This window comes from Pseudophryne corroboree, chromosome 3 (genome assembly GCF_028390025.1).
Source record: "Pseudophryne corroboree isolate aPseCor3 chromosome 3, aPseCor3.hap2, whole genome shotgun sequence".
Lineage (NCBI taxonomy): Eukaryota > Metazoa > Chordata > Amphibia > Anura > Myobatrachidae > Pseudophryne > Pseudophryne corroboree.
Window position 1 is genome coordinate 192,488,772 of NC_086446.1, and position 23,499 is coordinate 192,512,270.

Genomic DNA, 23,499 nt, shown 5'->3' on the forward strand with positions numbered 1-23,499 from the left:
TAAAGGGAAGGAGTTAGTTGGGGTCGGTCCATCGGACCTGGGGACCACGGCAACAGCTGGGAAATCCAACCTTTTTACCCCAAGTTACATCTCAGCTGAAAAAGACACCGTCTTTTCAGCCTCAATCCTTCCTTTCCCATGAGGGCATGCAGGCAAAAGGCCAGTCATATCTGCCCAGACATAGAGGTAAGGGAAGTAGACTGCAGCAGGCAGCCCCTTCCCAGGAAAAGAAGCCCTCCACCGCGTCTGCCAAGTCCTCAGCATGACGCTGGGGCCGTGCAAGCGGACTCAAGGTGGGGGGGTAGTCTCAAGAGTCTCAGCGCGCAGTGGGATCACTCGCAAGTTGACCCCTAGATAGTACAAGTATTATCCCAGGGGTACAGATTGGAGAGTCGAGACATCTTCTCCTCGCAGGTTTCTGAAGTCTGCTTTACCAACGGCTCCCTCCGACAGGGAGGCAGCATTGGAAACAATTCACAAGCTGTATATCCAGCAGGTGATAATCAAAGTACCCCTCCTACAACAAGGAAAAGGGTATTATTTTTCCACACTATATTGTGGTACTGAAGCCAGACGGCTTGGTGAGACATAGTCTAAACTGAAATCTTTGAACACTTACATAAAAGGTTCAAATCGAGATGGAGTCACTCAGAGCAGTGATAGCGAACCGGAAAAAAGGGGACTATATGGTGTCCCTGGACATCAAGGATTACCTCCATGTCCAAATTTGCCCTTCTCAACAAGGGTACCTCTGGTTCGTGGTACAGAACTGTCAATATCAGTTTCAGACGATGCCGTTTGAATTATCCACGGCACCCCGGGCCTTTTACCAAGGTAATGGCCGAAAAGATGTTTCTTCAAAGAAAAAAGACATCTAAATTATCCCTTACTTGGACGATATCCTGAAAAGGGCAAGTTCCAGAGAACAGTTGGAGGTCGGAAGAGCACTATCTAAAGTAGTTCTACGACAGCACGACTGGATTCTAAATATTCCAAGAATCGCAGCTGTTTTCCGACGATACGTCTGCTGTTCCTAGGAATGATTCTGGGCATAGTCCAGAAAAAGGTGTTCCTCCGGGAGGAAAAAGCCAAGGAGTTATTCGACCTAGTCAGAAACCTCCTAAAACCAGGCCAAGTATCAGTGCATCAATGCACAGGAGTCCTGGGAAAAATGGTGGCTTCTTACGAAGCGATTCCATTCGGCAGATCTCAGGGGATTTGCTGGACGAATGGTCCGGATCGCATTTTCAGATGCATCAGCGGATAATCCTGTCTCCAAGGACAAGGGTGTCTCTTCTGTGGGGGCTGCAGAGTGCTCATCTTTTAGAGGGCAGCACACTCAGCATTCAGGACTGTGTTCTGGGGACCACGGATACCAGCCTGAGAGGCTGGGGAGTAGTCACACAGGGAAAAAATTTCCAAGGAAGTGTGGTCAAGTCTGGAGACTTCTCTCCACATGAATATACTGGAGCTAAGGGCAATTTACAATGCTCTGAGCCTAGGAAGACTCCTGCTTCAAAGTCAACCGGTGCTGCTCCAGTAGGACATCATCATGGCGGTCGCCCACGTTATCAGACGGGGCGACACAAGAAGCAGGAGGGCAATGACAGCAAGGATTCTTCGCTGGGCGGAAAATCATGTGATAACACTGTCAGCAGTGTTCATTCCGGGAGTGGGCAACTGGGAAGATTTCCTCAGCATAAATGAATTCCACCCGGAAAAGTGGAAACTTAATCTGGAAGTTTCCACATGATTGTAAACCGTTGGGAAAGACCAAAGGTGGTTATGATGGCGTCCCACCTGAAGCGCCAGGTCAAGAGACACTCAGGCAATAGCTGGGACGCTCTGGTAACACCGTCGGTGTACCAGTCGGTGTATGTGTTCCATCCTCTGCTTTTCATACCCAATGTATTGAAAATGATAGGAAGGAGAGGAGTAAGAACTATACTCGTGGCTCCGGTTTGGCCAAGAAGGACTTGGTTCCCGGAACTTCAAGAGATACTAAGAAGGGTCTTGATTCGGCAAGAACCGTGTCTGTTCCGGGACTTACCGCAGCTGCGTTGACGCCAAGGCGGGTGAACGCCGGATCCTAAGGGAAAGAGGCATTCCGGAAGAGGTCATCCCTACCCTGGTCAGAGCCAGGAAGGAGGTGACCGCACAACATTATCACCACTTAGGTGAAAATATGTGCCAGGGTGTGAGTCCAGGAAGGCTCCACGGAAGAATTTCAACTAGGTTAATTTCTACATTTCCTGCAAACAGGAGTGTCTATGGGTCTCAAATTGGGTTCATTAAGGTTCAATTTTCGGCCTGTTGATTTTCTTCCAGAAAGAAATTGGCTTCAGTTCCTGAAGTCCAGAAGTTGTTAAGGGAGTACTGCATATACAGCCCCTTTGATGTCTCCAGTGGCACTGGGCGATCTCAACGTAGTTTTGGGATTCATAAAAAATCACATTGGTTTAAACAACTCAAATCTGTGGATTTGATATATCTCACATGGAAAATGACCATGCTGTTGGTCCTGGCCTCGGCCAGGCGAGTGTCAGAATTGGCGGCTTTATCTCACAAAGCCATATCTGATTGTCCATTCGGACGGAGCAAAGCTGCGGACTCGTCCCCAGTTTCTCCTTAAGGTGGTGTCAGCGTTTCACCTGAACCAGCTTATTGTGGTACCTGCGGCTACTAGGGACTTGGAGGACTCCAAGTTGCTGGATGTTATCAGGGCCCTGAAAATATAGTTTCCAGGTTGGCTGGAGTCAGGAAATCTGACTTGCTGTTTATCCTGTATGCACCCAACAATGCTGGGTGCTTCTGCTTCTAAGCAGTCGATTGCTCGTGGGATTGGTAGCACAATTCAACTTGCACATTCTGTGGCAGGCCTGCCACAGTCTAAATCTGTTAAGGCCCATTCCACAAGGAAGGTGGGCTCATCTTGGGCGGCTGCCCGAGGGGTCTCGGCATTACAACTTTGCCGAGCAGCTACGTGGTCGGGGGAGAACACGTTTGTAAAATTCTACAAATTTGATACCCTGGCAAAAGAGGACCTGGAGTTCTCTCATTCGGTGCTGCAGAGTCATCCGCACTCTCCCGCCCGTTTGGGAGCTTTGGTATAATCCCCATGGTCCTTTCAGGAACCCCAGCATCCACAAGGACGATAGAGAAAATAAGAATTTACTTACCGATAATTCTATTTCTCGGAGTCCGTAGTGGATGCTGGGCGCCCATCCCAAGTGCGGATTATCTGCAATACTTGTACATAGTTATTGCTAACTAAATCGGGTTATTGTTGTTGTGAGCCATCTTTTCAGAGGCTCCGCTGTTATCATACTGTTAACTGGGTTCAGATCACAGGTTGTACAGTGTGATTGGTGTGGCTGGTATGAGTCTTACCCGGGATTCAAAATTCCTCCCTTATTGTGTACGCTCGTCCGGGCACAGTACCTAACTGGAGTCTGGAGGAGGGTCATAGGGGGAGGAGCCAGTGCACACCACCTGATCGGAAAGCTTTACTTTTTGTGCCCTGTCTCCTGCGGAGCCGCTATTCCCCATGGTCCTTTCAGGAACCCCAGCATCCACTACGGACTCCGAGAAATAGAATTATCGGTAAGTAAATTCTTATTTTTACTTTCACGGTGTGCGTGTACTGTTTTTATTTGGGTATTTTTTTTGCAGTAGAACTACAGGTACCAGCGGGCCCGTTTCCCCCCCGCATGCTGGTACTTGTGGTTCTCCAAGTACCAGCTTGCGGGGAGGCTTGCTGGGACTTGTAGTTCTGCTACAAAAAACAATATTCTTTCTTTGTGTCACTTGGCTATCAGCCTCCCATCCGCAGCCCATGGATGGGGGGGACAGCCTTGAGCTTCACCCCTGGCCCTTGGGTGGCTGGAGGGGGGACCCCTTGATTTAAGGGGTCCCCACTCCTCCAGGGTACCCCGGCCAGGGGTGACTAGTTAGTGATTTAATGCCACGGCCGCAGGGACCGATATAAATCGACCGCAATTGCATATACCCCCATATGTAGTAGTGAAAGAGGGGGGGAGTAGAGGATATCAGAATGAATATCGAGATACCGCAATGTGCCCCATGCATAGAATTTTTGCAACAAATGGGCTATGTAGAGCTGTGGTCTGCCAAATCTTCATAAAAAATCTATACCGTTTTTCTGACAATCATTTCAATATGTGATTTTATTTTATTTTTTTTCATTTTTTTTACAAGTAATTTTAAATGTGTAAATTGTTTCCTTCCTACTTTCTTAGGACTATTTGGACCTTGCTGCTTCCACGCCTGCAGACTCAATTCTCTATGATGATGGCCTTTCTGAAGAGGAGACCCCCCTGGTGGACTGTAATAACGCCCCACTCCCCCGAACACTTCCCTCAACCTGGATTGAAAACAAACTCTATGGTAGAATTTCCCATGCGTTTACTAGATTCTAGCTGCGCTATCACATAGGACAAGTGCAATCTCTCTGAACATCTCTAGCGCTCCCAGGGGCTTGTGTCTGAATGAAACCAATCAAACTCTGCTTGAACAGCTGTTTAAATTTTATTTTTAAGGATTTTTTTTTTCTTTTGCAAATTTATATGCCGATGGTTGCAGAGATATTTGCAGCACTGTTCAAAAGAAGCATAAGAGAGTATACTGTATAAAAAATGTATACACATCTATAAGCCCTAAAACACATCTCAACAGTATAACTAAGAAAAATATTTACAGAAATCATCAACAAGCGCAATTGCTAGTTCATATCGGCAGCCTGTGGCATTAACTAGCAGCACTTCACTTGTATAATTTACATAATATATGTCCATATTTTGCTTTCTGGAAAGTTTCCTCGTTACAAGTTATCCCTTTTAAAGTTGAATGGACCAATTTAGTGATTGGTTCCATTTGAGTTTTTGGTTCTTTAAATACAAATTTTATTCAATGGATGAAAGGGATTATGTAAACAACCTACTCAGAGGTCCATACGAAGCAACAAAGGTCATAATAATAACAACAACTACTACTAATGCATAATAGAAGAGTATAGTGAGATTTTCATCAGTGGAAAAATAAATACAGCAGATGGTTAAATTCATCCAATTAAATTTTAAATGTGGAAATAGAGGGTATAGAAGAGGAAGAAGCAAAGAAAATAGATGAACAGAAGAGGTTGAGTTTTTCGTTCTTTAATGCACTCTTTATATAAGGGCAACTGTTTAAATATGCGTATTAATCTAGTAGTGCATCTAGTCGACTAGTATTTGAGAAGTATTTTGGGTGAAATCTAGATACTTTAGGTAAGCATTCTGGTAAGTGTCACACAGTTGTTGTTTTTGTGTACCCAGTGGAAATACACTGTTATGATGTTTTGGAAACCAGTACCTCCTTCCATCTTTTTTTTTTTTTTTGGTGTGTTTCTGGGTCTGAATGATAAGAAATAATTTAATCCATATATTGATAAAGGGACGCTACAAAATAGCAGCTCAAAATTTACTAAGATTCCTAAGTCTGTCTAGTTCAAGTTAGACAATGGTTAATATAGGTTTATATTTATTTGCACCATTAAAATATGATGATTTTTTTTTTTTTAAACACTCTTAGGGGTAGATTTGCTAAAACCTCTAAAAAGGAAAAGAGGTGTTACCAAAGCAACCAATTAGATTCTAACTATCACTTTCCAGAATTTGCTAGCTAATCACTAGCTACAAACTGGTTGTTATAAGCAACAACTCCACATTTGGAGGCATGTATTAAGTTGGACAGCTTGAGATGGAACAAACAGCACTTATGTGATTGACTCTTTCAATATCATCTAGTGCACTATTTTATAAACCTTGTCTATGACAGCTACCATCATTTTAATAAAGCTTATTAAATGTAATAACATGAATTAATGCCAGGCCGTTTCAAATAACAGAACTGATTAGTATAAAATTTTATTCTAAACACAACTGGAGTTACACAATCCCCTATATCGACTAAATGTTTTCCAGATTTAATTATACATAATTGTGGAGGTCAGGAAGCTTACATTACCAGTACATTTCATAAATAAAGCTGTGCATATTATGATGAGGATTGGGATGACGCACAGAAATGACGTCATAGTGATAGCCATATTTTATGTATGGCCAAATTTGTCCTCTGAGGTTTTTGTGTGAGAAGTACTGTGACAGTGTACTTAGCAGGTTCCGTATAATGGCCCTCATTCCGAGTCGTTCGCTCGGTAATTTTCTTCGCATCGCAGCGTTTTTCTGCTTAGTACGCATGCGCAATGTTCGCACTGCGACTGCGCCAAGTAATTTTGCTATGAAGATAGTTTTTTTACTCACGGCTTTTTCTTCGCTCCGGCGATCGTAATGTGATTGACAGGAAATGGGTGTTACTGGGCGGAAATACAGCGTTTTATGGGCGTGTGGATAAAAACGCTATCGTTTCCGGAAAAAACGCGGTAGTGGCTGGAGAAACGGGGGAGTGTCTGGGCGAACGCTGGGTGTGTTTGTGACGTCAACCCAGGAACGACAAGCACTGAACTGATCGCAGATGCCGAGTAAGTCTGAAGCTACTCAGAAACTGCTAAGTAGTTTGTAATCGCAATATTGCGAATACATCGGTCGCAATTTTAAGAAGCTAAGATTCACTCCCAGTAGACGGAGGCTTAGCGTGTGTAAAACTACACAAAATCTGCTAGAAGCGCCTAATCGGATAGTTTTTAAAGCAACATCACGAGCGCTGCCAAAAAAGCATTGTGTATATGCTTAATTGATTACTGAGAACATGGGGAGAAGAATTGGCTGCGCTTGTAATGTGGCCAAAAAAAAACCAACCTGGTTAATGGAGAGCTGACAAACACAAAAATGATAATAAAAATTGTTTATTTAAAATATAAATATACCAATGAAATTAGCACAATATCCTGAAATATTGATTATATAGGTGTACTCTGAGCTGACCCTAAATATCAAACAACAAGTAGCAGCATTGATACAATTATTAGATGATTATGAGAGAAAGTTATAACAATAATGTAACAAACATGTGGCTTCTCACTGAGATCAATCATTCACAGAATTCATGAGATTAATATTATCTAGGAGTACAGAGGCAGCATGTACTCCGAGAAATAGGAGAGTCCCAACAGCAAATGGTTTAGCTTGAGGAAAAATGATTAGCTTATCTCTTAAGGGCTATTTGTACCGGGCGTCCCCGGTAAGATCCAGTAATGCCCTTTTGATGGATAAATGATTCTAGCAGACTGCCCTAATGGGAGCTATTCCCGTATGCTGGGAAATAGCTCTGCTTTAACCGGCTTTATTTCCAGGGATCTCCCGTGAGCTGGTAGAAATCCTTTAAAGTGCCCACTTACGTGCAGTTAGGAGTAACAGGTCCCTTGCCGTTAATTGCTTAATTAGCAGAGCAGAAAGTACTTGCCGTGCAGCGAAGTTTTTCCAGAATGGGCAGGTGTGAAGAGATGAATGAGCACACTGGAGCTGAAGTGTCCGTGCTCGGCAACCGCCGCTGGCAGCAGGGGAAAGCCGCTCAGTGAGAAGCGCTGATCGGAGCCGTCCGTAGTGGATGCTTGAAATGCCGGAGTTCAATGGGTCAGCAATCAGAGGGATGGTGGGAGGAGCCTAACGCGTTTCGTCACGATTACGTGACTTTTTCAAAGGAATATATTCCTTTGAAAAAGTCACGTAATCGTGACGAAACGCTTCTCACTGAGCGGCTTTCCCCTGCTGCCAGCGGCGGTTGCCGAGCACGGACACTTCAGCTCCAGTGTGCTCATTCATCTCTTCACACCTGCCCATTCTGGAAAAACTTCGCTGCACGGCAAGTACTTTCTGCTCTGCTAATTAAGCAATTAACGGCAAGGGACCTGTTACTCCTAACTGCACGTAAGTGGGCACTTTAAAGGATTTCTACCAGCTCACGGGAGATCCCTGGAAATAAAGCCGGTTAAAGCAGAGCTATTTCCCAGCATACGGGAATAGCTCCCATTAGGGCAGTCTGCTAGAATCATTTATCCATCAAAAGGGCATTACTGGATCTTACCGGGGACGCCCGGTACAAATAGCCCTTAAGAGATAAGCTAATCATTTTTCCTCAAGCTAAACCATTTGCTGTTGGGACTCTCCTATTTCTCGGAGTACATGCTGCCTCTGTACTCCTAGATAATATTAATCTCATGAATTCTGTGAATGATTGATCTCAGTGAGAAGCCACATGTTTGTTACATTATTGTTATAACTTTCTCTCATAATCATCTAATAATTGTATCAATGCTGCTACTTGTTGTTTGATATTTAGGGTCAGCTCAGAGTACACCTATATAATCAATATTTCAGGATATTGTGCTAATTTCATTGGTATATTTATATTTTAAATAAACAATTTTTATTATCATTTTTGTGTTTGTCAGCTCTCCATTAACCAGGTTGGTTTTTTTTTGGCCACATTACAAGCGCAGCCAATTCTTCTCCCCATGTTCTTAGCGTGTGTAACTCTGCTAAAATCGCCTTGCGAGCGATCAACTCGGAATGAGGGCCAATGTCTGTAGCTGACGAGGAGGAAGCGGGCTGTAGATTCAATGTGTCTACTGCAATGTCAAGTGCAATAGAATAGCTTGTTTTATTTCCAGTTGTAAACTAATGGGGGCATCTTTTCTCCATATGAAATTACAATGTAAAACGATCTTCTACATGCTATGCTAATCCAGTCTTATGGAAACACATATTCTCTTCATCAAACCTTGCTCTCCATCTGCAGTCCATTAGTTGATCATGCTATATTTGCTGATGAGGAGTTGTAACAACTGATGGTGGAGAGCCAACGTTGGGCGTCTTTGGCCTATATAGACTATTATTGTGACAATGACACACAAGAAGGTTACTTTTGCTTTGTGAATAATTGTTTCTTTTGTGTTGTCTCTTGATATGTCTCTGGTATAAATGTCTTGTTGTGTTGGTGACCTGAGACAGTAAGCATAGTTCTTGCCAAAACTCCTTATTTTTTTTTCTTGTCTCTGATTTTCAACAGTGAAAGAATCAGACTTGGGATTTTCCATTATTCTGTGTTTCCAAATGTATACAAATTAAGGGGAACAGTCTGACCAATGCTGGAAAAAAAATATTAATATTGATTTACCTTGGATTTTACTAAACTAAAATGCATTGGCCTCTTTAACATCAACAAACCTCAGTCTTAATTTGCAAAATTGACGTGGTGGACTTCCTCTTAGTATATCCTGGTTATCTTCCTGTTTTACAGACTCTTCTTGTCGCACAGACATTAGCCGTTGTTGTTGTTATGGAAACTGCATTAGAAACTCCAGGAGTCATATTTTTTTACTTTAAAACCAAATTTATTTAAATTTGAAACATTGCTGCTAAAGAATTCATGATGAAAGAAAATCTCAATGAACTAAAGTGAAATGTAATAAAACGAACGCGATAGAATTGCAAATGAATAGCATTGCACGTATCTCATTGTAGTTCATATTGCCTCTATTTTCCTGCATTGAGTACTATAGGTTAACCTACAAATATAATATAGTGGAGGCACATTATCAGTACACATATAGTAAAAGGGAGACTTGTCTCAATTTATTACTAAAAATCTATATCTGATATGACATGATCATGTAGCACGCCTGTTGCTTTACCTTCAGTACTAGTAGATCATTACTTCCCAGTTTCAAGGTACTGGGAAGGAAGTTTTTAGCACTCAAGTGGCTATATAGAAACTAAGGAAGAGATCAAAGCTTGGAGAGGGCGATAAAGTACCTACCAACTGCCACTTTACTGTTCTTGAAAAATCCCAGTTACTGTAGGAGCTGATTGGTTGGTACTTTGTCTCTCTCCACTTTCTTTCTCTGCAAGCTTTGAAACATATCCCCCTTACATAGCACCCTTCTTAATGTTCACTTGAGTTAGTGGCTATTCTTCTGCATTATTTTTGTTATGTGTCTCTGTCACAACACCAACGGCTTGTCTTTTTTTTCTCAATAAAGGGAGTTTTGCCAAGGGCCTTACTGTCTGCACGTGAAGCTTTTTACTATATATTTTTTTTTGGGTTCTTCAGTGCAGAACAAATTATGTCTTTTCATTTTTAGGCATGTCTTATCCGAACTGGCCTGAAGAGAGCCCCGTTCCAATCCCGAGATTTGATGCCAATAAGTCTGTTTTTTCAAGATATGCCAATGACTGTGTTTATTCTAATTGGATGATTCCACCCGCATCGGCAAAATTTATGGACAAGTTTGATAGCTAAATATCAATTTTATTTCCCCTAGAAGGTAACAAAAAAATTGCGATTGGGGAAGAAAATAGTTTAAAAAAACACAACACACAAAGAATAAATGGAAAGTCCGTTGGCTGGTTCTTTGTGCCAGTGAAAATTGGTCAAACCAACGTTGCTTTTGTGTGTCAGTAGCGCCAACTTTTTTTGGCTTGACCTACCTCTAAGGCTGCTGGAGAGGGCTGCACAAGTCGCTTGAATATATATATATAGTATGTTGTTCTCCCCTTCAGCAGCAGCAGAAGTGGGGCTGTGTCTTCTTCTTTTGTTTTTCCAAGACATATCAAATCTGTAAACCAAACTCAGTAGAACCTTTTTATATATGCTGTTGTTGCACAATAGTCTGTATTCAGTACACTTATGTATGTGTTGCTGTGAAAACAAGCTCAAGTTTTTTTATTTTTAATCCTATTAATTTAAAACAAAAATATTTTTAAGATGTATGTTGTCTCTTTAATGATAGTTTTTTTTTATTATTATTATTGTTTTCATTTTTTTTTGTGTGTGTCAACAACATGGTCTGTGGAATATCCCCAGCCTTGTTTACTGGATAACTATAGAGAAAAAAGTGTATATGTATGTACATGTTGCATATGGAGATAACAAATTAGCATTTAGACGTACAATATTCAATGAAAAATAGTGAACTGACTCTCACCAGTTTGTGAAATTTTGATGTAAAAGTACATACTGGCAAGTGAAACTTCTAAATCTTACTTTATTCTGGAAACTATAGGGGAGATGCAGCAAAGCCTGGAGAGAGATAAGTTGGAGAGAAATAAAGTACCAATCAGCTTCTGCCATGTCACAGGCTATGTTTTAAAATACGACAGACAGGAGCTGATTGGTTGGTACTTTATCTCTCTTCACTCTTTGATAAATCTTCCCCTATATGGATTAAGACCGTACCCAACTTGTAAACCTGGAAAATTGTATTACGACATCTTGAAAAGAAGACTGTTTTACCTCATTCCGGCAAGTTTCCAGGAAATATTTTGATTTTTATTACTACTTACAACATACCTCCATTATACTATAGCACAGATTTCCATACACACAAACACGCTCAGTGCGGTTAACAGGTGCACTGCGGCGGAACACGTTGCTGACTACTAAAAACAAGGATTTGGTTCAGAATATGGTGTCTTAAAGGAGAGATGTTGAATCAAAACAATTATGTTGAATAAAAAACACAGATAATTTAATTTGCTAGGAAAGCCAAATATTTGATTTGTTCCCCTTCTCCCCTTCCCCCCCCCCCCCCCCCCCCTCAAATTGTTGAGTTCCCAGTTTTATATTCCTTTTATATGTATTTTTTTAAGTACAGAAAAGTGTATATTTTGGATATTATTTCAGTTTAATACATGAAGTGTTTGGGGATTGACGGTCTATCACGATGGCCTGTTGAAAGATGCCTTATATAGAGTTCATTGTCATCATCATTTTATAAATACTAGTGAGTCTCCTAATGCTGTAATATTTGTTTAGCTTTGCTAACGTTTGACAAGTTCTGCCAAGCCTGAGCCTACAGTATATGTGGTTTTGTGTCTTATATGTGAGGGGCTTTCATAAATAGGTTCAGGTGTGTTTCGCTCCTCTCTTAACCATGGTTGTCAGACTGTCACATAACACGCTGCACAGTATAAAATGTTATCATTTACCTGCTCTACCATGAACCATGCCACTTAGGAGCTGTATTACAATGGAAATAAATAACTATGCCATTAGAGAACTGTACCAAAGAAAGATGTTATGTTGTGCTTTTATAGTTACTTAATATTATATTTATTTTTCTTCACTAAACTTAATTTTATTGTCATCATCAAGTTGTGTTTTGTATGATTCATGTAAACTAATTTGAAAGTATGCTAATGTGTTGTGAGCTGCTGTCTGTTCAATGATGTTGCCTGAGGTAAAAAGGAGCAACCTTAACTGGAGAAACTCGAATTCAAGTGTAGTTTGATGTATTCAAAAATATTTACATTCCTACAGTTCTTATCTTGCCTCATAGATGGGTTGTATTTGAGCCGTCACGTCATAGCCAATTGTCTAATACAGTTATATTTGTCAGCCATAACATTAAAAGCACCTGGCTAATACTGTGTAGGTCCCAAAATAACTCTGACCCATCAAGGCATGGACTTCAGAAGACCTCTGAAGGTGTTCTGTGATATCTTTCATCAAGTCATTTGCAGCAGACCCTTTTATGTCCTGTAAGTTGCGAGGTGGGGCTTCCATGACTTGGACTTTTTTTTTCCAATCGGATTGAGATCTGGGGAATTGGAGGCCAAGCCTACACCTTGAATTCTTTGCCATGCTCCTCAAACCATTCCTGAACAGTGTGGCAGAGCACCTTATCGTGCAGAAGAGGCCACTGCCATCAGGGAATACAGTTGACATAAAGGGGTGTGCTTAATCTGTAACAATGTCTAGGTACTGTAGGTGGCACATGTCAAAGTATCATCCACATGAATGTCAGGACTCAGGTTTTCCCAGCAGAACATTGCCCAGAGCATTACACTGTCTCTGCCGACTTCACTTCTTCCCTTAGTGTATACTGGTGCCATCTCTTCCCCAGGTAAACAAAGCACATGTGCCCGTCTGTATACAAGATGTAAAAGAAAATGGATTCATCAGATCACGTCACCCACATTAATTTCTCCATTTCTGGCACTCACATTCCCATTGTAAGCAGTATTAGTAGTGGACAGGAGTCAGTATGGACACTGACAGGTCTGCAGCAACGCAGCTCCATATGCATCAAGCTGTGATGCACTGTGTGTTCTGACACCTATCATAGCCGGCATTATCTTTTTCAGCAATTTATGCTATAGCTGCTCTCATGTGGAATCAGACCAGATGGACTAGTCTTCGCTCCCCACTTGCATCAGTGAGCCTTGGGCGCCCATGACCACAACTGGAGAAGTGGCGAAAGCCAGTTCTCCGGTTGTCCTTCCTTAAACATTACCTCTTTTGGTAGGTACTAACTGCTGCATACCATGGTCAGAGATACTCTGACCCAGTCGTGTAGCCCATTTTTCCTGTTTCCAAGTTCCAACACATCAACTTCAAGAACAGACTGTTCACTTGCTGAATAATATATCCCACCCCTTGACAGGTGTCATTGTAACAAGATAATCAATGTTATTCACTTCACCAGTCAGTGGTTTTAATGTCATGCTGAGCGATGTAAAGTTCACTCATAAATATCTGTAATTTTCTCATACGTCCTAGAGGATGCTGGGGACTCCAAAAGGACCATGGGGTATAGACGGATCCGCAGGAGCTTGGGAACACTATAAAGACTTAAACTGGGTGTGAACCGGCTTCTCCCTCTATGCCCCTCCTCCAGACCTCAGTTAGACTTTGTGCCCAGGAGTGATGGGACACACACTAGGGGAGCTCTCCTGAGTTTCTCTGGAAAGACTTTATGTTAGGTTTCTTATTTTCAGGGAGACCTGCTGGCTACAGGCTCCCTGCAGCGTGGGAGTGAGGGGAGAGAAGCAGGACCTACTTCTTCTTAGTTCAAAGGCTCTGCTTCTCGGCTACTGGACACCATTAGCTCCAGAGGGTTCGATCACTTGGTGCGCCTAGCTGCTTGTTCCCGGAGCCACGCCGTCGCCCCCCTCACAGAAGCCAGAAGAAAGAAGTCGGGTGAGTATGAGAAGAACAGAAGACTTCAGTGACGGCAGAGGACTTCAGTAACGGAGGTACAGCGGTCGCGCTGCGCTCCATGCTCCCACACACCAATGGCACTCACAGGGTGCAGGGCGCTGGGGGGGGGGAGCACCCTGCGCAGCAGGTTGCTGATTTCTTCCTAAGGCTGGCTTAAAAGCATTTCGGTGCCGGGGCACCGTGTATCATTCCCCCGCCGGCATATACCTGCGCGCTGCGTGCCTTGACTTCCCCGCCGCCGGCTCCCACGGGTGCAGGGCGCAAGGGGGGGAGCGCCCTGGGCAGACATTTTATAGTTACAATACTGGGATGGAGCCCTGGAGTGGTCATTATTTACTGTGACACTCTGGCGGTGCCGGGGCTCCACGTCCCGGACGCCCGCCAGCATGTTGTAGCGCACTATGCGCCATTTCTTCCCCGGCTCTCGCGGGTGCAGGGCGCTGGGGGGGAGCGCCCTGGGCAGCATTTTACAGTGGATGGTGTATAGTTCAGCTGGCGGTGCCGGGGCTCCGTGTCCCGGACCCCCGCCAGCGTGTTGTAGAGCACGGGGCGCCATTTCCCCACCGCCGCTGGCTCCATGGGTGCAGGGTGCTGGAGTGGGAGCGCCCTGGGCAGCATTTAGGGAATCATCCCGGGCACCGGACACCGGGTGTCTTCACCCCGCCAGGGCACCGCAGCATACGCGCTGCGCTCCACTCGCTCCCACACACCAACTATCTCCGAGGGTGCGGGGCGCGGACGCCCCGGGCTGCGTTTTGTACATATAGGGGTATATACAGGGGGTTAATCCCTGTATATAAGCCCCAGTTCAATTTTACGGTTATGTATATGTGTTTGAGCGGGCTTAAGCGCGCCAGGAAGGGGCGGAGCTTAGCCCTCATAGAGTCAGCGCCATTTTCCTTAGATCCCCGTCGGGGGGGGGGGGGGGGGCACAGTGTTTTAATGCTATATGGTTGTCATATAGCGTTATGGGTGATAATGGACGCATAATCGCTCTTTTGTTACATAAATTCACTGTTTCCCTGTTGTACCCACTATTGGTTAGTCGACATATGTCTGCAGGTGTGAGGGCTTTGTCATAAGCTGTTGTGAGGATAATTGTCGGCTTCGTCGGCGCATGGCGGTACTTGATTCGGGAAATGAAGTATTAGCAAATGTGTGTTTGTGTGCTTAAACAGTAAACACGATAGGGGAGATACAGTTGTTTATGGATGCCCGGTCGGCATCAACGGTTTTGCCTTGTACCTGTATATATATGTATATTTATAGGTATATGTGGGGGGAGTGTTATCAAAATTGTATTTGTCTGCTTCCCTCAGATCCCTCGGGGGTTCCGTGGTTATTAGTATTTTTTGCCACTTACTATTCCTTGCTGTCGACATTTACTAAGTTTCTGTCGACCATACCGTTCCTGGTAGAGCCACATCGGGGGCATGTCCGTGCATGGTCATACACATTCGCAACACATTACTGTCGCTAGAGACCTGACAGGTCGGGACAATCCACTTGCGTATAGGTTATATCTATATGTATATATATGTAGATATAGGTTATATATGCATGGTTGGGATATATGTGTTTTATTGTGTATTACATGATGTATATCCATGAATGCTGAAATAATGGTATTCTTGTCATGTGCTGATCGCTCTGTTGATTAAGCTTTAGATTGGCCGGGAAGAGTTGGTTTCGATCCTCTCAAGGAGTCCAAATATTCTTCTCTTCACAACGCGGAGAGAAAATCATGACAGTCAACTCCTGGTCGACGCAGAGCCTGGTCGCAAGGGATCATACACAGGCAGCTAAGTGAAATTTTATTCCTATACTTTGACCGTATTCGCACTGTATACACTTGAGGGAGTGTGGTGTTCGGGTAGGCATCCGACAAGATTGTCCCACCCAGAGTGGGTAGGCTTGCCTATGTTTATTCTACCGTGTAACATTACAGCAGGAGGTGTGACCGGAAAAATGCGGAGGATGTCTCCGGGAGATGCTGGTGGGAGGTATGCAGCTGTTTGGTGTGGCCTATGGTCAGTCAATCTCGGCGGATACCTCTGGTAGGTCTAGCTTCGTGAGTTAGCCTCCTTCGCAACGGTTGGTGATGCATTCTTTTGTGGGATGCAGTCGTTTTAACCGATTCGATACTGTTTTTTTGTTTCCTTTTCTGTGCAGACAGTGGAAGGTGAAAAGGTAAGTGTTCTGCTGCCTTGTTAGGGTAGCAGAAGTGGATGTCGTTTTCTGTTCCACTACATCCATCACTGGTCGCTGTGTCTATCGGGCTGGTCCTCACTCCGGTGAGCACTCGGATACTAATTTTCAGTTAGTCCAAGAATAGACTAGGACCTGTGAATTATTTATAGAATCCAAACGGGAACATTCTGACTTACGGTTGTTTCCCCTTACTGGTTTTTTTAATAGATCTTGCTGTTCCCCTCTGGTGGGGGAGGTAGTACGCGACGCCATACAGAGGTGCGTCAGGTTCAGGACATTGTCTGATTGTCCCTGTATAAAGGGGCAAGTCATTGTCTCTCTCTGCTTGTTCTTCGGCACAGGGATTGACTGTTGTTCCCAACGATGCAGTGGTCGAAAGTGGCTTTCGGAGTAGATACTGACCGGTTAAGGTTCTGCGTTTTTCCTGTGGAAAGAGGTCTGAGGATCCAGAGGTGGATCGGCTTTGAGGTGACACCTCATCAATATGTTCTATTAATAAAACAGATGGGTGCGGCCTAAGAGGTTTTTCTTCGTTGAGCAGGTCTAATACCAGAGTGGTGTTCAAGGGACCAGTTGGAAGTGTGTTCTGGGTCTCACATGCGCATGCACCGGGATATAATCCTATCGGCCAGGACATCGCTCCTGTGGGGTCGGCTCGGTTCTCTCCTTCTAGAGGAATGAAGATTCGGGATCCAAGGTTAGATCCTGGTGTCCGTGCATACAGATCTCCGACGCTGGGGAGCGGTCCTTTGCATGAGACGTATTTCCAGAGGATAAGGTCAAGTTGGGAAGCTTGTCTGTTATAAGCTTTCTTGAATTAAGAGTTATTTTTGACAACCGTATTCTTCGTGTTCTGCCAGTGTTGGTTCTGCCAGACAACTTGTCAGCAGGGGCGTAAGGGATCCGCTATGGCGGAACGAGGAGCAAAGCGGCAATGGCGGAAGATGCACAGTTTGCAGTTGAGTGGGAAGTCTGGGAAACGCTATGTTAGCAGTCTTCGTTCCGGAGGTGGATGGCGGTGAAATAGATTTCCTCTGCTGATGCGATATCCAACTGGAAAAATTCAGTCATCGAAGTTTTCCCAGATGTGCCAAGCCTTTGAGGAGTGTAGCAATTGGACATGTTGGCGTCTCGTCTCAACGAGAGGCCTCGGGGAGATTGTTCCAGGTCAAGGGACACTCAAGATATATCAGGGGCCATACTCGTGACACCGTGGGTGTTTTTAGTCGGTCTATGTGGCCTCTCCGTTTTCTTTTTCGGACGATGGTAAGCGTAAGAGATTCAAAGGTACCGGTGATCCTCTTGAATCCAGTCTAGCCAGCGAGGGTTGGCTATCTAGTTTTTCACGGTTTACTCATAGACGATTACTGCCCTCTTCCTCTACGTGAGGTTATGTTACAACAAGATCACAGCGTGTAGCATGACTTACCGTGGCTGCGTCTGACGGTGGGGCGATTGAATGCCATATCCTAAGCCGAACGGGTGTTCCCAGTGAGGTCGTTTCCTCAATTCTTCAGGCTAGGAGAGAACTATCGGTAAAGCGTTACCACCGTAGTTGGAGTAGTTATCTGGCTTGGGCGTAACCAGGAAGGCTCCTATGGCAGAATTTCAGCTAGGTCGCGCTTCTCCATGCTTTACTAGCCGGTGTGGATGCAAGCCTAATAAGTTTCTTTACAAGATTTCTCTCTTGGAAGGTGGTCATGCTATTGGCTTTGACGTCCGCAAGGCGGGTGTCGGAAGTGGTGGTTTTGTCTCACGAGTGCCTTGTTTGGTCTTTCAGGTGGATAGAGAGGAACTGAGTTCTCGCTTGGTAGTTCTACCAAGAGTGGTTTCTGAGTTTCGCAAAAATCTGCCTTTTTTGATGCCGGTGGTTAATTAGGCATTTGCCGATTCAAATTCCCTCGTTCTAGCCAGGGTTTTGAGTATGTAGGTCGCCAATTTTGGCTCAGTTTGGAGAAACAGAGGCTCTGTTTGTCTGGTTTGTTCCCAACATGGTTTGGGAGGCTGCGTTCTGCAGTCTGTTTCACGCTGAATCTGTGATGCGGTTTGGCATGTTCGTTCTATGGCTGGATTGCTGTTACCGAAGTCGGTGGAGGCCCATTCTAGTGGAAAGATGGGCTCTTCTTGGGCTGATGCTCGAGGAGTTTCGGCGGTTCAACTTTGCCGAGCGGATTCTGGGTCGGGACCAAACGCTTTTGCTATGCTCTGCAAGTTTGATGCCCTGTTTTTTGGGGACCTTTGTTGCTCATTCGGTGCTGCAGAATCGTCCGCACTCTCCCGCCCGTTTTGGAGCTTTGGTATAAACCCCATGGTCCTTTTGGAGTCCCCAGCATCCTCTAGGACGTATGAGAACATAGGATTTTGGTTCCTACCGGTAAATCCTTTTCTCTTAGTCCGTAGAGGATGCTGGGCGCCCGTCCCAGTGCGTACTGTGTCTGCAGCTATTGCTTTTGGTTACACCCTGGTGGTGTTTTTTTCTATCAGGCGGTTGATACAGTTGTTCATGCCATGGTATGCGGGGTCTTATTTTTGCTTATGTGGACACACGATTTGTGTTACATATTCTCTCATCATCTGGCTGGGTTTTGTTCATGCCGTTGGCTGGTATTCTACTGAATGCCACGCTCTGCGGTGGATTTGAGGTGTGAGCTGGTATGACACTCACCGTGTTTATAACAATAAATTCTTTTCTCGAAATGTCCATCTCTCCTGGGCACAGTTTTCTAACTGAGGTCTGGATGAGGGGCATAGAGGGAGGACCCGGTTCACACCCAGTTTAAGTCTTCATAGTGTGCCCAAGCTCCTGCGGATCCGTCTTTACCCCATGGTCCTTTTGGAGTCCCCAGCATCCTCTACGGACTAAGAGAAAAGGATTTACCGGTAGGTACCAAAATCCTATTATTTCATTTTCTCCTGCAACACGTTTATGACTTGTACATATTAAAAGTCCCATACTAAGTATTTGTGGCACTGGGCAGATATTTTACTGCATTCCTCTTACTTTCTTAAATATCAGATGCAGTAAAGCTACCTCCAGTATTTGTCCATCACACCAAGTTTTAAGTCCATACTGCTACCTGATTAAAAAGCTGACCCCTTACTATGACAAATAGTGCAATTGTTTTGTTAGTTTATATCTAACGCTCTGCAAGACTTTAGCCATCAACTCCATCAAATATACACTTACGATTGTTTTGCCTAAGAAACCGTGTTATCAAATTGGTGAATCATGCGTCATGGACTGAGAGAAAATAAACTGATCCAGATCCAGACTGAAAGTAGTAAAACAATGATGAAATCGGGCAGAGATTATTATCCTGAAATATTTGCTGGAGAGTAATTTGGAACACAATCACTAACCATGACAGTATGACTAGCTGCATAGCGTCTCTGCAGTTTTTTTCATTCAGACAAATATCAGTGTATCAGCACTCTTCATTGGTCTACTCTGTCACAGTTGCCAGCATTTTAAAATAGTTTCCAGGGGAACATAACATATCTAGATGCTGGCTCAGCAGCTATGTCCTATGCTATGGGCTTGGAAGCCAATTTTCTTGAATTGATTAACCTATTTTTTGCATTCTTATCCAATAAATATGAAGTTCTAAAACATTGTTGGCCAATTTGGATATATAGACACTCTTTGTAGGGACAAAAGTTAGGACTTTGCCTGGATGTCAAGGACAGATGGCAACTACAGTATGTGCTCAGCATACTGGCGCCGGGATCCCGCCCGCCGGTATACCGACAACTATTCTCCCTCTTGGGGTGTCCAGGACACCCCTGGAGGGAGAATAACCGAGCCCGCAAGGGGCTCTTTTGCGCTCACCCCGCTGCTGGCATTCCGGCTGTTGGGATCCCGCCGCCCATTCATAGTACACCCGTATGTTCATATGACCTATGAGGTAATGCAACTTTGTGTCTGAGATCCTTTAATAGGTTACATAATGGTGCAGGCCTTGCATGGATAGAAATCGCCTGTCATTATACTAAACTAAAATGATGGCATCTGTGCTTTGTATCAGTGGGTGGGGTGTGAAATTAGGTAAGATGGAGGGTGGGAGCAAAAAAATAAAATCCAAGTTGGTTAATTATTGTCCTTGTTTTAAAGACTGAGCATGAAACTTGGGGTTTAAACATAGTGACAGGATAAACAGGATACCCCAAATCTGTGAGTATCAAATCCAGTGGCCAATGATTGGTGATTTTAATAAAAATAAATAATTAATATAAAAATATGGTTTATAAAATGCTCCATTTTTACTGTATATGCTGGCAAAACCATGCCTTGTAAGTGTTTGTCCCTTTAAAAAAAAAAATCAGAGATCGGCCAGCATCCTGCACCTCCGGCTATCTCAGACTCCATTACATCCTGCCGCAGGTCTTTATGTAATATAAAAAATTGATGATAATCTCCATTGTGCCATTGCACTGTACATCAGTCCGGTTCATTGTGCTACAAAACTTTGTTTCAATGCAATTAGATTTATTACTGCAGTAACAGACATGGCATTTTTAATGTGTGCTGTGAGTGACCACTGGTCCCTTTTTATCTTCAGCATTATAACCCCAGCTTCTTCCACCCTCTGATATAGACTCCCATGTATGCCTCCAACAATTTCAACTGGGGATGGTAAGTATGTTAATCTTACTACTTATTCTAAAAATCAGAATCTGGCTGCAGGGTGTGCAGTGCGGAAGCCCCCCCTGGACTATTATTTATCTAGTTATTCCTTTCTTGTGCACCAGAAAGCAGGTCTCTCCTCGTCCGTGGCGCCATCTTCCCAGTGACATTTTCAGGAAGATGGTGCCACACTGTGAAGGCAATGGCTCTTGCACTGTGATTGAGCTTTTTTCCAGAATATCACTAGGAAGATGGCACCACTGAGGAGGAGAGACCAGCTTGCCGGCACAAGGTAAGATGTGCAGCTGAGGGCAAAGGAATCTTGAGCTGCACACGGGGCCCTCTTGGGCGTTAATACACCCTTGCTAGAATCTCATTATTTTTTTAGAAAGTATATTTAGTATTCCTATGTACAAAATGCAGGAGTCACAATTATACACAATTGCAAATAAACAATAAGCCAAACACACACTCTCTGGGTTTCTTTGGTTGACACCCCTGTAATGCACTGGATTTTTTTCAAAGGTTCTGTACCCTAATCGGTGGCACACAACACTGCTATAGACCGGGAGATTCATTACCTCAAACTTCAGTGATACTCCACCAATTATGGAAACACCAATAAGCACCAGGGATCTGGTCACAGCTACAACAATAAAACAAAAACAGATAAAGTACAAAGGAGGAAGAAAATGTTAAAGAAAGGAGCAAGAGTGGATAAAGTTGCCTATAGTAACCAATCAGCTTTTTCCTATCATTTTTTAAACTGTGCTAGAGAATGACAACTTCCGCACATTGGGGGTCATTCCGACCCGTTCACACGCTGCTGGTTGTCGCAGCGGTGCGAACCGGTCGGGACTGTGCGGCGGCCGCAATGTGCACACGCGTCATTGCCCAGCGACAGCCGTCGCCGGGCAACGACCAGAAAAAAGAAGGAAGTGATCGCTAGCGCGATCGCAAGAAGGCAGCGGGGAGGCGTTCTGGGGCGGATACGCACAGTTTTCTGGAAGTGGTGAGTCCAACGCAGGCGTGTCCAGGCGTTTAGAGAGCGGATGTCTGACGTCAATTCCGGGACCTGCATCCCTGGATCGATCGCGCAGGGTAAGTAACTCTTACCCTGGTCTTGTTTTACAGGACTGCACAAGCGTTTGCAGCCCTGCTATGCAGAAATACACTCCCTCATAGGCGGTGTCTAGTTGATCGCACGGGCAGCAAAAAGTTGCTACGTGTGATCAACTCGGAATGACCCCCATTATCTCTTGTGAAGGTTTGATACATCTCCCCTACAATGACGCTCAAATTGCCTAAAAACAAAGGTACCAAGAAGATATAATTATTACAGTGTACATATAACTGTTTTTTCGAAGAAATAATAAAAAAAAAACTGCCTATGACTATAAAATGTCTTGTTGGTGCTACCTGAGAGAAGCACTTACTGCATAGACACCACTCACTTTCCCACACACATGAACAGCAGATGCTCCTAGTTTTCCACAAATTTGTAGACTGTGATGTCCTCACACTGCGCCTGATTCAGAGGTGGATAAAAAGTGTTTGCAATGCCATTGCTTGCAGAGCTGAGCGATTATTGTTGTACTGTGCATGCATCCTAATGGTCTTGCAATGGCGATCGCAATAGAAATTCATATGCAGATTGAGTGATTGGCCGGGATCGTTTGTGGAAGGTAAATAAAATGGTGAATAAAACGCAGGTATTGCGCCTCCAGAGATGGGGCTGTAGTACAGTCAAAACTTCAAACAGGGGAGACACACCAACTGCTGCTCTAAATGCTGCCAAATGTCACTGGCTGGGACTCCCTGGCAGTTGGTGTGGCTCCTCTATTTGAATGTTGGACTGCAGCCTGGAGGCACCACTAGTCGCAGCCATTTTGGGGCTGTGTCACCATACGCAATTGTAAAGGTTCCGGCAGCTTACTTGCAATGGTCCAATGATACGTCTTTGTACACAAGCAGTGGATCAGAGAAGCAGTCCTTGGTCATCTCCGTACAAATCCCACAGGCTGCATCATTAGTATATTTTTGCAGATTCACTGCATCCGGGCTACTGTCACGACTACAGACTAGCCTTAGAAGCGGATTTAGACCTCATAGGGTCCTGACCAAGACACTGACTCGGGCCCCCCTTCCTCAAACAATCCTCAGTGTGGGCTCCCCCCGATTGTAACAGGCAGGACCCTGCCCAGTCAATTTATATACCCCCGATTGTAGAAGGCAGATTGTGGTGTTACTAGTGTACTTAAACTCACACCTCAGACACTAGGCGCAGGCAACTGATGCGCCAGAACACATGCCTCACCTCTTCAATCTTCTCTGGATGCGTCCCAGTCTGGTTCCTCTCTCCGTGCGTATGACGTCATGTGGCATGCGTCCTAACGCCACACACACAACACACTGGATAGGACACAAGCGAGCGATGGAACCGGCAGCTGCCTAATCACTGACAGTCTGCCAAGAGTATTTAGTCTGCCCAGCGCTCAGACATTTTCGGCGGAGCTTGCAGCCTGCCGAAAATTAGAAATGCCCTCCAGGCTCCATGATTTAGCACTGTTGATAGGCCCCCTGGGACCTACAGGGGCCCTAAGCAGCTGCTTTGGTTACATAGTGGTAAATAAGCTACTGACTAGCCTGGACTCCTTCCTCTCAAAATCCTGTGAAATGATTCCACCAGAGGACATCTCCGTGTG

General features: G+C 44.3%; 1 protein-coding gene across 1 annotated transcript in view; it reads left to right on the top strand.

The window, feature by feature from the left end:
• The window catches only part of RET (ret proto-oncogene), a 170,166-nt gene extending 158,056 nt beyond the window's left edge, over positions 1–12,110 (top strand). The window contains exons 19-20 of the mRNA XM_063958742.1: positions 4,260–4,407; positions 10,100–12,110. Of these exons, the coding sequence (XP_063814812.1) occupies positions 4,260–4,407; positions 10,100–10,257 (306 nt within the window). The 3' untranslated portion in view covers positions 10,258–12,110. The remainder of the gene's footprint in view (positions 1–4,259; positions 4,408–10,099) is intronic.
• Positions 12,111–23,499: the final 11,389 nt, after the last annotated feature.